The sequence below is a fragment of the Haliaeetus leucocephalus genome, unplaced genomic scaffold, assembly GCF_000737465.1.
Source record: "Haliaeetus leucocephalus isolate CR32 unplaced genomic scaffold, Haliaeetus_leucocephalus-4.0 Scaffold192, whole genome shotgun sequence".
In the NCBI taxonomy this organism is placed as follows: Eukaryota; Metazoa; Chordata; class Aves; order Accipitriformes; family Accipitridae; genus Haliaeetus; species Haliaeetus leucocephalus.
Genome location: NW_010972628.1, coordinates 202,034 through 216,632, shown reverse-complemented (window position 1 = coordinate 216,632; position 14,599 = coordinate 202,034). Strand labels below are relative to the sequence as shown.

The 14,599-nt window shown below is 41.0% G+C and overlaps 1 protein-coding gene across 1 annotated transcript in view; it reads right to left on the bottom strand.

Moving 5' to 3' along the window:
• The window catches only part of SHB (Src homology 2 domain containing adaptor protein B), a 71,949-nt gene that overhangs the window by 45,465 nt on the left and 11,885 nt on the right, over positions 1 to 14,599 (bottom strand). Inside the window, exon 2 of the mRNA XM_010565454.1 lies at positions 5,678 to 5,795. Within this exon, the coding sequence (XP_010563756.1) occupies positions 5,678 to 5,795 (118 nt within the window). The remainder of the gene's footprint in view (positions 1 to 5,677; positions 5,796 to 14,599) is intronic.

The following is a 14,599-nucleotide window of genomic DNA, read 5'->3' as shown; positions in this document are numbered from 1 at the left end:
TCTTCAAGGGGTACTGGCAGCATGCTGCTGTGTTGACTCAGGACTGACTCAATGCATGTTGAGAACTTTCCCCGATTCTCGTGGGTCAGCATATCTGACCTACAAGATCTAACATGCCCAGTTCCCAGGATGACTGTGTGACTACCCTCTTGTGAGAAATGCATCAATAACAAAACTGAATTCCTGCTTCCTCAAATACCTGCCTTTGACTGTCCAGACGGAGATTTTTTTATGCCCCAAGTAGCCTCTAAAGTTAGCATGAACAGAAGAGAGGCACCATATATATTTTATCAATAGTGTTACGACAGCCTTCTGAAGTCTCTTCACAGCACAGCATTTGCTCCATGAGAAATACCACATGGCACGTTACATCTCAGGAAAGTAACTATTTTCAGAAATGCTACCCATTGAAGTCTACAGAATTCTGAAATACAAGAAGAGGGGTTTCTCCCTGTCTGCCATATCCTTGAGGCAGATGCCTGACAGAGGCCAGAACCCCATGCAGGGGCTGATGTCCCTGGCACAGTGCTAGGTGATGCCTAAAAAAGCAAAGGAGAAACATGATGTACATTCGAACTTCCAGGCAGGGCACAGTTCTGAGGCACTTCTAGGCCTCTAAGAAATCAAGGCACTGATGTACCGTACGCTTACCTCAACTTTCAAACCACTGTCCTAACTCAAGGGCCTAGGCTGCCCTAACTCTCCTTCACTACCCATCCTAGAGCACAGAAAACACAGCTCCTGATCTGGAAAAGACAGGAGTGTTTTTGCCAACATGTATCCCTGAAGGTAGACATGCCCCTCAGATAATGATTTTTACTTCCCCTCTCACAGAGCCATCCCCCCATTTTTGATAATGTAGTTCCAAATTAGTTTAAGACTTGAACTGACTTTCATTTTACTATTGTTCAAGTAAACTGCTTTTAATATTACAGCATGTACCATGCTAGGCACCTTGTATTCAAACAGTTGTGAGTTGGAGGTAAGGGGCTCCCTTCAAAGCCAAGCAGCCAGTTAAGAAGGGCAACAGATGCAGTCTATTATCTCATTCTTGTAGCCAGTATTCTTTATCATATCTTAAAAGGATACAGTTCTTTGTGCAACAACTTGGCTGACAGTGTATCTCCACCTGTGTGATAATCCAAAATTGGATCCTCCTCCAAAGGTAAGTTTTAGGTGCACTCTATGATCCAGCACACAGATGGCTGTGGTATAGACTGCCTTGATTTAGCATTTGACTGCAAATATTTCACGCAGTCTGGGGACTTAATTCCTTCTGAGAGGCAGAGATACCTGGAAAAGCTGTGTCAACAGGTGCAGTTGCCAGGAGAAAGTAGAAAGGCACTATCCCTTCCAGCTCACAGGGTATGGCTGGGATAGGGCCTTATGACTTTAACGGGATTTTAAAGGGGGAAAACCCCCCCCCACATTTTTCCCCAGCATAGACATATCCATGAGTTGAAGGCACTTTTCCTCCTCTCAGGTGAGGGATTACCACAGAAAACAAACAGACCCCTCTCTAGTATTTGACATTCAGTGCAGGCTGATGGGAGTAAATACTCAGGCGGAACCTAACTTCTCTTACCCCAGCATTCCCTGATAAGAACAGATGACGGAACAGCCTGGATGGTATGGCCACCACCACTCTGGCCTAACAGTGTCTCAAGCATTCACTTCTGTTCAAATGCAGCGTCTCCAGTCACTGCTCTGCTGGGGAACTCTCTCTCAAGCATGAAGTACCTCCTACACCTGGTCCAAGCAATGATGCTTGGTTACAGGCTTGGTAAGGCAGCACAGGCCTGTTTCTGTGATGGGCCATATGTTATTGCAGCAGCTACAGACTGATGCTAGAAGAAAAATAAGAATTGAAAGCTTGCATAAGAAAGCAGTGGAAACAACATACTTACAACATACTTGGATAGACAGTCTAGCCCTTCCAAGGGAACAATGGGGATTTATACCACTGTTCCAAGAGAGAATAGAGTCCTTTCAGCTGTTAGACAGCGCAGTTATAAATCAGCACATGGGGCTGCAGCTTTATGAAGAACCCCAGTCACAGTAATGTTATCTTGCATTGTTTCTTTTCTCCTCTTCTCTTTGCCTCCAGTCCTTCCTCATCTATTTCTTGCTAGGATGTGGTTATCAAGGCAGTATCAGCAATGCCAGTATTTTCTTAGCAGGTTACTTTTTTCTCTCTGGTCCATCTACTTCTCAGGATCCTTAGAAATCAGCATCTTCTCAGCTATCTCTACTTGTTATACATGATAGCAGCCAGGCCAAGATCTCACTCCATGCATAGTCCAGAATACAGTATGGCAGATATTAAGATCACAGAGATCTGTATTTACACTAGGACATCCAATCCCCAAACAGATTGGGGATAAGCCAAAGATCCAACACTACTCCTGTGGCTTTGGGTGCATACCCACCCAAGACTCACACTGCACAGCACACCCGGAACTGGATTCCCAGGGATTTTCTCTGAACGTCTGGCATGGACTTCCTGAAGACAGGACAGACACTTATGAATATCAGCACAGGCCAGCAAGTATGTTTGGCTTCTTATAAACATGCATTCTTTCTCAACATGCTTTACCTTAGCCTCAGGTCAAGTCTTTCCTCGAAAAGCCTTTCCAAACTATTTCTTTCAACCAACATAACCATAAATCTGGGAAGACAGTATTTTTGGGGACGCTATCAGCAGAAGAAACTTCAAGCCAGATTAAACATAATTCTAACCACAGACAGCATGGAATCAGATAGACCATTCAATAGTTTATGGAAATAATTAACTTCAAGGCTTTTTTTTTTTTTTTCTTAAATGAAACATCAGATAAGAACCAACTCAATCACAACTGCAAGCCCACAGAGCTTTCAGGGAAGAAGAATAAATTATGAATGAACACATTAGTTGTTGCAGGTATCATACATTTCTATTCAGTTGTAAGCTTAGCTTCTCAAATTGAAATAGTAGGGTCTTATTTCATATGGACATTTGCTTTTGCCTAATCCTCTACTAACTCAAGAAGCATGCAGCACGCACAAAAACTTTTAGGTTCCTATTTCAAACTAGCCCTTACACCTGGTTTCCAGAGTTGATCAAGAGTTAGGGTACATCGGTAAACAAGGAATAACTGGCAAAAAGCTGTTTTGTCTTCTATTTCTCCTACAGCGCATTCTGCTGGGGTATGCAGATTCCCCCTCTCTGGGATTAACCCATGTTAAATACAGTCAGAAGGACTTCACCAGATTAATTAGCTAAATGGATAGCCATATAATGTTCTTTTGTTCAGGAGACAGCACAGCTAACAAAAAACCATAATAAACAAAACGGTAAACATTTTGAGGCCAACCAAACTGCAGTCCAAAGGTCTTCTTTAGTAGTAGTAGATACATAATAGAACTCACCTGGGAAATACAAACTGAATCTTTAAAAACTCTCCAAAAAGATGCCTTTGGATTTTCATTTGTCAAGTAAAACACAAAGGCAACATCTGTGCAATAAAAAACCCAAACATAAAACCACATGCTTGAATATAGTGGATTATAATCTGACCTCACCAAGGTTTATGGGAAGATGTCCTGGGTTCAGCTGGGATAGAGTTAATTTTTTTTTACAGGAACCTGGGAGGTGGGGGGCATAGCCGGGGCAGCTGACCTGAACTGGCCAAGGAGCTATTCCATACCATGTGACATCATGCTCAGTATATAAAGGGGGAGCGGGCCGGGGGGTGGGCCCTTCTTTTCGGTGGGGGAAGTGGCAGAGCGTCGGGTCCCGGGTGGTGAGCAGTTGCACTGTGCATCACTCTTTTTGTATACTTTTTCATTAGTACCGTTGTTGTTGTTGCAATTTCTTTGTGTTGTTCCAGTAAACTGCCTTTATCTCAACCCTCGAGGTTCCAGGTTTGGTTTTTTGTTTTTTTTTTTTCTCTCCTCCGTCTTCCCCCCATCCCACCGGAGGGGGGCGGGAGGAGTGAGCGAGCGGCCGCGTGGTCCTTTGTTACCGGCTGGGCTGAAACCACAACAGAAGACTTTCTCTATTTTTACCAGCATTAGGACAAGATGACTGGAAACCAAATACCCAAATCTCAAAACACTAAACATCTTCAGGGAGATATCAAGCAACTTCTCCTGGCTTGATCACACGCGTATTCAGAACACTTGCTACATCATTATACTCAATTAAACCCCAGTTTTGGAAGTGCCTCTAGCATCTTTGAGAGCTCCTCATGTTTGCTTTATAAGAACATATGGAGCAGATATATCAGCTGCACCAAACACCAGTTTGGCAAAAGGGTGCCATGCAACTGCAAGGGTACGCAAGTTTACTGTCCCTTACTTTAGCTAAGGCATTCGGTATTGTCCACTAAACCACCCCATTTATTATGGCTAATCTGGAAAAGGAGATAAAATAAGCTCCTGTCCTAAACTCAGGAAAAAATAAACCAAAGCACAGCAAACTTCATAGTTAAAATTACAAATGCTAATCACCGCTGTATAAAGAGCGAGAACTTATTTGGACTAAATTGTTTTTCAAAGAAATTACTCAACTAAAATGAATAGATTTACACCAATGAGAAATAAAAGCTCCCAGCCCCACTATAAGATACCGAAAACTTCCGAACAATGTAGTCTGCATGTCATTTCCTCTGTCTCTCTTCAGAAATGCTATTTAAGAAAAGAAAAATAGGAACACTTGCATGAAAAAAGGATCTTTGCATCCAACAGCCTCATCTTCCCCCACTGATTAATCTTTCCTGAGGGCCCAAAACAGGAGCTGCCAATAGAAAAGGAAAGCATACAATCAACTTAACGGGGCACAAAATTGACTTTTACCTCATTAAGAGAAAAAGAGAACCTGCTGTATAACTCTGAGAAATGCACAATTGATCTGCACAAAAATGTGTGTTGACTGAGTCAAATCATCATACAATAAAAACCATATGGTCCCATACCCCAGAAAAGTTTACAGACTGTACAGCCAACAAGTAGGAAATGGATGCAGATAATATGAGAAAAATACACGGACATTACAGTCACATAATGCCAGGACAAGGGGTTCAAACAGTACAAACTCCCACAACAATACCACAATTAACCATCTCCCTACATGACAGAAGAGGAAGGATGCTACCAAGAATAGCAGTTAAAGGCATCCTAAAGTGTCTCATTTTGACCATTGGTACAAAAAAAAATCAGAGAAGTGAGGAAGGAAGGAAGGAAGGTACATAAAGATGCAGCTTTGCAGCCCTCCTCTGACAGAGGGAAGACCAACCAGTCTGAATCTAATTGAGGAAAAAAAGGCCATAAGCAAGTCGATCAACTGTTTTTAAGTGAACTAACACAATGACATGCTTTGGCCAACCCTACCACATACACAGATGACAGCCTTGACATTGCCAAGCTGAGCAATACACACTCCAACTCCCACTGCTCCCATTTTCATCTTCCCACATGACAGTACAAACCATCTATACTCAGTAGTAAAATCCAGAGCAGTATTTTTAGATGTCAAGGCATCTGCAGGCACCTGAAAAGCTGTCATGGCATTTACTGTTGCCTACCTAAGCATCTTATGGTTTTTCATGCCAAAGGACATTTCTGTTTCATAGCAGCTGTAATATCCATGTGAACTGCCATGCAATTAAAGATCACATGTGCAACTGTCTTTTCTTACCAGTCATTATTCTCTGGGCTTCATACGGTTCCATATAGCCAGTGTTCTCCCCTTTTCCCATTCTGTTCAACTCACTTTTGGCATCAAACGGATCTGAGTAGTCATCAGCTATCAATACCTGAAAGACAGGAAAGTATCTGTTACTAGAATCTCTAGTCAGATGTGCAAACCAGAAGGCACTAACACCCTACCAGCAAAAAAACTAGTTTCACACAGCTGCATTCTATGCCATCTTCAAAGTACAGTCTGAGTTCAGAGGACAAATACACAATTGCCACAAATCAGTTACCAAACGGTGCTGAAATAGAAGTGTGCTCCTGTTCATACCAGAAACATCACAAGGCAGACCCTCTGTCAAAAGATTTCTGACTAGCACGAGATATAGAATAATTGGGATGGACAAATTAGCAAGATCCAATCAGTCAGCACAGTCAATCCAGTGCAATTCTTACCAGAGAATTTTGCTAATATTCAGCAAAAAAAGCACGCTTTCACTTGCACATAGTTCACCCCTTTTGCTTTTCAGGTTTATCAGCTACAACTGAAAATATTGCTAAAAAATTTTCAGAGAAATACTCAAAGGCTATTCTTTTCCTGCATTAATAAGAAGCTTTGTGATTTTAGTTCTCAGTTGAAAAGGAACAAGACACAAAACAAGCTGTTTGTTTAAACTTAGTTCCTTGAACCCATCTGTGCCATTCTTTCTCTCAAAGGAACATTATATTTACCTGTATTTTGTGAACTAGGAAAAAAGACAGCAAAAAGAAATTATCTTCAAAACAAGTCTCCTTCCCCCATTAGGAGACTAGAAAAATGTGAAGGTTAGAAAAATCTCACCCCTTACCCTCCATTACCACACTCCCATGACCCCTGCAAAATCATTGCATGCTGTGTAAGTCCCATTGGTTATATAGGCTTTTTAATCAGCTGATTAAAGTAACAGGAATCATTCCTCCATGTTGAAGGGGTAAAGTTAATCTTGGTTTCTAGAAGCTGGCAAGGGGACCAGGGCAAAGAAAAAAATCCTCACATGAGAATTACTGCAGAGCACAGACATGTAATATAGGACAGGCAAGAGTCTGAAGCAGAGAAAGTAGAGGCAGGCCTCAGCAACAGAATCCCCACAGAATCATAAAATAATTCAGGTGGGAAAGGACCCCAGGAGATCACCCTGTCCAACCCCACATTCAAAGCAGGGCAAGCCTAAAGGGTTCTGTACTGAAGGACTACTCTCTTTATGAGAGATTTTCCAAACAAGATTCTTTCTGTCCCACAAGTTACTTTACATCTTTAAGACCAGCACCAGTAAGACTGACAGCAGACTGCTATTCCAACAGCTTCAGTCTTTTCCACAAAGAACCAGGAGTACATTGCTAGCTGTGAGTCTGAAGCTGCATCTGCTTCTGTCTCCTGCTGCCAGCATACTCCAACGGACGGAGCAAAAAACAGGACACACAAGTATTTCCAGATCAAACACCCGCCACAGAGTAAATGAACACTGTATTAGGAAAGGCAGAGATCTCCTTTAAGATTAGGGAACAAAACACCTAACACACTTTAGAGCCACTACTCAGGCTCTGCAATACTGCCACACTCTGATTTTACACTACTTATTTTGCTTACCCCCCCCCCCCCCAAACAAAACAAAAAGTCAACCAAAAAAACCCCCACCACATTCTTCAGCACAAGCTCCCAAACCCTGGACTACAGATGCCTCACAAGCACATCCCAAAGAAGGGACATTTTAGAAGATGTATTTTTATCACTGAACACACAGGTGTGAGTGTCAGCGCAAGACTTAGCGGTCCTACAGTCACAGGTTAACAGCTGGGATGCCAAAGTATCTGGGATGGATGTTTTAATTCTAAATTAATTGTGTTTTCCTCCATTCAAAGTTTGACCAGAAACCACCAGATAGACGTCGATAATAAAGGGAGGGAAAAACATTTCTTTCTCTCACTTAGTGTCCGAAATTACTGCTTCATTATTGTGAAAAACAGTCAACCCAAAGGAAAAATGTCCCATCCCCTATGTCTAGCAACATATGCCCAAACAGCAAATCAAGTGACAGCAGCTGCACACACTCTTTTAAGAAAGACAACGATGTGTATCATGCAGCAGTAATTTTTCCTAATCACAGGGACAGGTTTATCTCCAAAAGTGCTACAGTTGAAATGCCATCCATTCAGTCTCCTGGTGCAATCCTGTCAAGAGCTGCTGGATGGTAGCATGGGCTCTGTGCTGCTCTCCTATTACAAATGTTGATAACTAATACATGCCAATCCTTAGCATAACTGTACTAAAACATGAAACAGAAAGCAGTCTAACACAGTTATTTGGTATTTCTTCCTCTCCATTTGCAAAAAATACACTGGGAGGAAAATTATATATATAAAATGCTGTCAAACAAGATAAAAGTCAAGACTGATTTGCTTTAAGCATAATGGCAACATATTCAAGAACTTACTGTACTGAACATGAACAGAAGGACTAAAGCAACTAACTTGTTATTAAGAAGAGATCTAACAAAGCAAAAGCTGCTTCTAGCCAAGAAACTAAAAAAAAAAAGTAAGAAGATCCAAACCCACATTATTTCATTATTGTATTTATTACTATTACTATGTTTTATTATCTGTAAATCTGTACCAAATCAGACTGAGGCTGGAAATATTTCCACTACAGTAATCCCTGGCATGAAAACTTCCCCAGCTGGGACAGTGGGTATAAACTCCTCCCCTTCAGATGAATAATAGTGGCACAAGCACTATAAGATTCTATACAGCTCACCATAACTATGCTTTCAATCAGGTCACCTATTAAATTTGTCAGATTGGGCAAACCTGCTCTGTCAAATGACCACCCCCAAAAAAACCCACCCAAAACCAAAAACCCCCAAACAAACCCCAAGCCACTTTTCAGCACTCAGTCAGGCAGAGAGCAGTCTGCTTCACCTTCCTGGAGCTATGTATCTGTATTTCCTTAGTAAAAGTTGCTTTACAGCTCTGAGCTGTCAGAGGGCTCCCCAGATGACTGTTCCTGTTTCCATATGTAATTAACTCTCCTAATTTTCAGCCTAAATACAGCAGCTGGCAGGTGCCAACATTTGGTTTCTTCTATACTTGCTAACAGCTATAAATTTTCCACTTCTAGGAAGTCTCAAGTTTTTCTACTTCTTTAAAAAAGAAGCCTTCCTTCAAAAAGGCTTGAAAACCTTGAATGAGTATGCTTGTTAGTTCTATTATAACATACCTACCATAAACGTCTGAAGTCCTATTCACAATACCATTACAGAAGATTATTTCTCCTGTTCTCAGAGATCCCAACCAGAAAAAGGGTTCCTATGCCATAAGTCTTTGTGCCATCTCCCCAGATACAACTTTTACCTTAGGAAGCTCATATTCCAAGCCTATATGCAGTAGGTCAGACAAAGTGCAGAAAAAGTCTTCTGATGAACGATAAGGTTCTGAGTACAAGAGTTTTCTAGTACGGTACACATAATAAACAAAACATTTACTTCATGCCAGAGGGTATGAATACATTGTCCTCATACCCCTTCACGCTATCCTCACAAAGCACAAGCTTGCTTATTTCATGCCAGTTCTGTTCACAAGCCTATAAGTATCGCAGGTACCTCCCTTGCATGTGCAGTGGAGCTCTGCAGATCATGATTTTAGTCACCTCCATGCCATGTGGGGAAGATCCAATGTGAGAGCAGCATGCTGACACCTCTCCCCCATGGGCATGTAGGAACAGGCCTTTCTGTGTGATAATCAAAGTGCCTTCATTTTCACCAGGGCTCATCAGTGTCGCAGACAAGGTTTTTTCTCCCAGCAACCTTTCAGCCACTGCCCAGCAAACTGGTCTCAATCAGCCATTTGTTTTCTGTGGTTCAGAGGCCCAGCCAGCACAGAAGATCCCAGCTTAGGGCCTGAATGCAGTGCCCCTCCCACATCTTGGGTTAAGTGCACTTGCAAGGCAAATGGCTAAACTTGTTCAACTGGTCTCCAAATTGCTCCTTCATGTCAGTGACTGACGAACACAGGACAGGAAAGAGAAGGGAATGGATGCCAGCCACTGTCTACCAATGCATCACTCCCAGAAGTCTCAACTAGTCAGGCTACCCAGGATCTAATGCTGTATCTGCCACATCTGCTTTAGACAGAGTCAGAGGATTGGCAACATGCTGAGGTTTTGTAAATGCAGGCTGGAGAGGGCATTCACACACAGGATCTGAACTCTGAAGTGGGATACAGTTAATTTGCCTCTCCTCTCTGCCAAATCCAGCCACCGTTCATGTGGGTCCAACCTGTCAAAATGAATCACAGTTATCAGAGAATCCCCAGAAGGCCTCAGACACCTACTCAGATTCCAAATTCATGTCTCAATTGGCTGCATTTGTCAGGGCTATTGTTAAAGGCCTGTGGCTTACCTCTTAACAGAATGCAAGATTATTAGAGCGGACTCTAAACTCCTACAACTACTGATTCATGTTCTATACAAGCCCATTCTATGGCACCCCATATATTATTTTCTGTCATGTAGATCTAGTAAGAGTAACCTGAGGCATGAGTAACTTCAAGCAAAAGAAACTCCAAAACATAAAGAGAAGTGCACTGATCAAAAAAGTAAGTGAAACTTGTATTTGAGCTTCCACAACCAGAGAGATCAACAAGCATTTAGGGAACACTCACAGCAGTTCTCCCTAGCAGGTTGTCTGTTAAAACGCAAAGGCAAAAGAAAACGAGTATGGCTCAGTTACCAGACCAGCTGACAAATTCAAAATCATAGCTCTAGCTAAATGGTCAGTCGGCAGATACAAGATCAAAAAACAACAACCCCCTCCCAAAAATTAAATACAAGCTGAGATTCTGGTTTACCCCTCTAATATATATTAACTAAGGTCCAAGCTTCACTATTGTTACATAGTCTTTGTTCTTCTACAGTCTTAAAAAATACCATTTAAGACCTACCTATATTATTACATTAAATACAAGTTTAAATGAGTATTTGCATATGCAAAAGCATAATTTGCATGTGCAGTCACAGGAGGAAAACAAGGAACATACCTAAATGCACAATTTTGCTGATATCTCTACCTGACTAAAAAGCACATTTTTAAAGGGAATAAACAAAAAAGAAACCAATGAGAACTTACTACACTGAAATAAACTGAGTATTTAGGGATAACGCCTCTTTGAACTGAAAGGAAATACAAAAGATTTATCCTTGAAACAGCAACTTCAGCACAGAACTGTTTGTTATTTGACTGATTTAGTGGCTATCGTGATTAAGGACACAGTATTCTGGAGGAAACCAAGAGGAATTATGATAAATAACATGAAGCAAAAAAACAAAAGACCTCTCCTGCAAGCCAGATGTTTTGGAGACTTATTATGGGACACCCTTTTGGGGGGGGGAGATTTATTATTAAATATGATCTATTATAATTTTTTATTAATATGTACTTAAAAAAAAAAAAAAGGCAGACCATGTATTGTTCTCTCAGCTTTTGTGACTGGCAATTAAGTCCACCACTATCATAGACAAGAACATGTGACTGTCAGCAGAGATATAGAAGACAAGAGCACTTAGAAACTGTGAATTTGTGTCAGAGAACACCATGGTTAACACATTTAACACAATGTAATGAAAATTCCTCACTGTGTCTGAGAATTCATAGTCACAAAAGACCACTCACTAGCTACAGTAGAAGTGATTCTATATTAAGTTTTTTTTGTTTTGACTTTTTTACAACCACCATGTGAAAATTTTGAGAAATACCAAATTTCTCTCCTTGTCCCAAAGTGATCTCCAGGTTTCACATTGCAAACATGCCCTAGGTAGATGTTTCCTTAAAGGTCAGCCTGCATACAGAAGGACTGCAAAGTTTTGTCCGGATTTCTTTTCCAAATGAATGAATACTTGCACTTACGCTTTCTTCCATGAAACACTGAATTCAAGAACCTGTTGGGCAATCCTCCCTGTAGGCCCAGTACTGCCTTTTTTTCAAAATAAATTTCACAGCCTTGGGAAACCTGCAAATACAGTGATCAGTGCATGGTTGAATTCCCAAAAGGATCAGCAGCAGGATCAGGAAAAGTAAAAGAAGGATTTTTAATATCTTGCTAATAAGTCAGAAATTTAGGTCATGATTCTAGAAGACTCTCTACAGATGGAGCTGTTGTATAGAGCCTTTCCTTCTGCTCCTAAATTTGAGCGTTGGAAAGACCTGCATCAGCTCTGCCTCTGGAAAAAATCACAGGGCTCATTCATACCTTTGATTTCCAGAGAGGGACACATTCCTTGTCTAAAATGTAACTGACACACAAATTGGTAAAGGTAGCTCCTAAATTTCTGAGGCAGATGTGGACTGGTAGAGAGGTGTTGGAAAAAAAGAAAAAGCCACTATTTAATAACAAGGTTTCAAGAGCTACTCCCCCAAACAGAAGGCTTAGTTTTCAGAGAAGATGGATTGCTCTGTGGTTTCTACAAGTCCACATGCTCACAGTGAGAGGACCCAGCTGTTAACAAGCTGATATATAAACAACAGTTCTTGTCATCTTGCCTCCCCATTTCTCTTGTCTATGCTTTGATTCCCCAGGCAGTAATTGCAGTTCCCCACTATCCCATGTGTGCTCCTACTTCACATAGGGCAATGCAGGCCACACAGATACTGTGGTTTACAGTTTAAAGACAGAGTTCTACCTTTTGTCTCAGTAAGGAATGGGTCATTCCTTGAACCATCCACTTGACTTTTTAAATTACACCATCCAACATCCGCCAATAGATCCAAGACTTATGGAAGGAAGGACAGACAGAGCAGCTGTATAGGTATTGTTCCCTTCAGAAAACCATGTCAAAAAAAGAAAAAAGTCCAAAAAAATATTTGTATCCCATGCACTGCCATTAGCAGAGCATGTTTTGTAAAACAATTTTCTATACTTCATGCACATTGCACAGCTACTCCAAAACCACACCTTATGTCTCTTTCCTTGTCAATGGCCTGTTTTACTGTAACATTTACAAAAAGAGTAACATATCCAGGAAGATCTGTACCACAGTCCCTTTTCCTATCTATCACCATATGCTCTTTCAACTGCCACGTTTCATATAACTTGCTCCACTTCAACACAGTGCCTAGCATACTGTTAGTCAAGGATAAAATCCCACTGACACAGGGCAGCAAAGGAATCAGAAGTCAAACTGTATTCTTCGCCATGGGGCAGCACTCTGCCTGAGTGTCTCAGAATCAGGCACTATAACCAACTGCTGGTAGGCAAGGACATATAAAAAGGTGTTTAGAGATACAAACATCTCTCCTATACCAAACTGTGTCAGTGAGCTTGGGGTGTAAAGAAGCTTGTACAAAAATATAGAATAGGCATTTCTTCACTGATCCAAGCAAATACAATGGCAAACTGGCCATCACAAGATCAGACTGCAAAGCAGAAGTTTACTAGCAAACTTGATGGTTAAAAAGAGAAAAACAGATTCACCTTTTTCCTTTCTAGATCCTTTCTCCTCATTAACCAGGCTAAAAAGCCATTTACGTAAGTTCCAATACATGTTCTTACTGTGCCTAATTTCTCATTTAGAGTTAAAATGCCCTTTAAATCAGAATAAACTGCATAACCTTATTCTGTCTACAGGTTTCACTTCCACATATACCTTATATTAGAACAGTCCTAATGCCAACAGTTTGCTTTCAAGGTTGCCTTAAGTTGGATGTATAAAAAAGTGTAATACAGACCTCTTTCCTTATCTGAGCAGTTTTGAAGGAAAAGCTGCAGGTAATATCTGCGCTATCATGCAGTAGTAAGACAGCTGGATTTATCGTGGCCCAACTGTTGAAACAGAATTGTGTAATGCTGTTCTAGCTATGCTTAGTGTCTCAGTACTTCTGTGTTCACACGCAGATTTAACCAACCCAGCTCCTGCATACACCCATGTGAAAATTCACAGGACAATCTATAGAAGCAAGCACAATTCATTCCTTCTTGCTAAGCAGCACGAGTATTCAGCCCTGCTTTAGTGTCCTCACAATATCATTCTCCCCCATTGACTCACCCAGCCATGCCCAATTGTATACACATGCACTTGATCTGAACAAAGCCGTATTCATTCATTCATGCTTTTGCAGAAGGTATGCTTGTATGCTTTAGAGACTATTGTCAGACTAACTCCACATTCACTTACTGCACAGATTCATCTGCAGAATGGGGAAAACCATTGCAGCTTGACAGAGCTGTACCTTAGGTCCATCCTGCACTACTGTCCTTACAGGAATGCACTATATTAACATAAGTCTGTCAGCAATACTCAGGCTCCAGGGTAGGTTTTGAACATCAGAGTTACATTCAGGCTTAGGTTGCATGAGATCTCTGAAGACAATTAAACCACTCTTCTGCTCAAAGCAGGGGTCATATGAAAGCTAAACCAGGTTGCTCAGGGTCTTGCCCACACAAGTTTTGAAATTCTCCAAAGTTGGAAGGTCCACAACCTCTTTCTCAGCAATATGCATGTTTATATACATAAAATAACACGTAATAACTGTAACTGTATATTTTATATATTTATCATAGTTTTGTATATGTATGTGTAAGTACATGCATACAATGCAGATTTCAGAACTTCACAAATCATTTCAACATATATAACAAGAAAACCTAAATTTACTTAAATAAAACTGGTAGACTACAGCAACAGTTTGAGATCAGACAGAAGATGTGTAGATCAGAGCGACAGAAGATGCATAGACCAGAGGATGTGATTAAGTTGGCATTTGGATTCCATTCACAGATATTGTGGTTCCCATGAAGATGGAAGGCATGCAAGTGCTACTCTGACGGACTGCTCTGGATTCAGTTCAATAGTTTAGAAAAATCCTTCCACAGGCAATATGTGGTATCTACCATGTAGTTT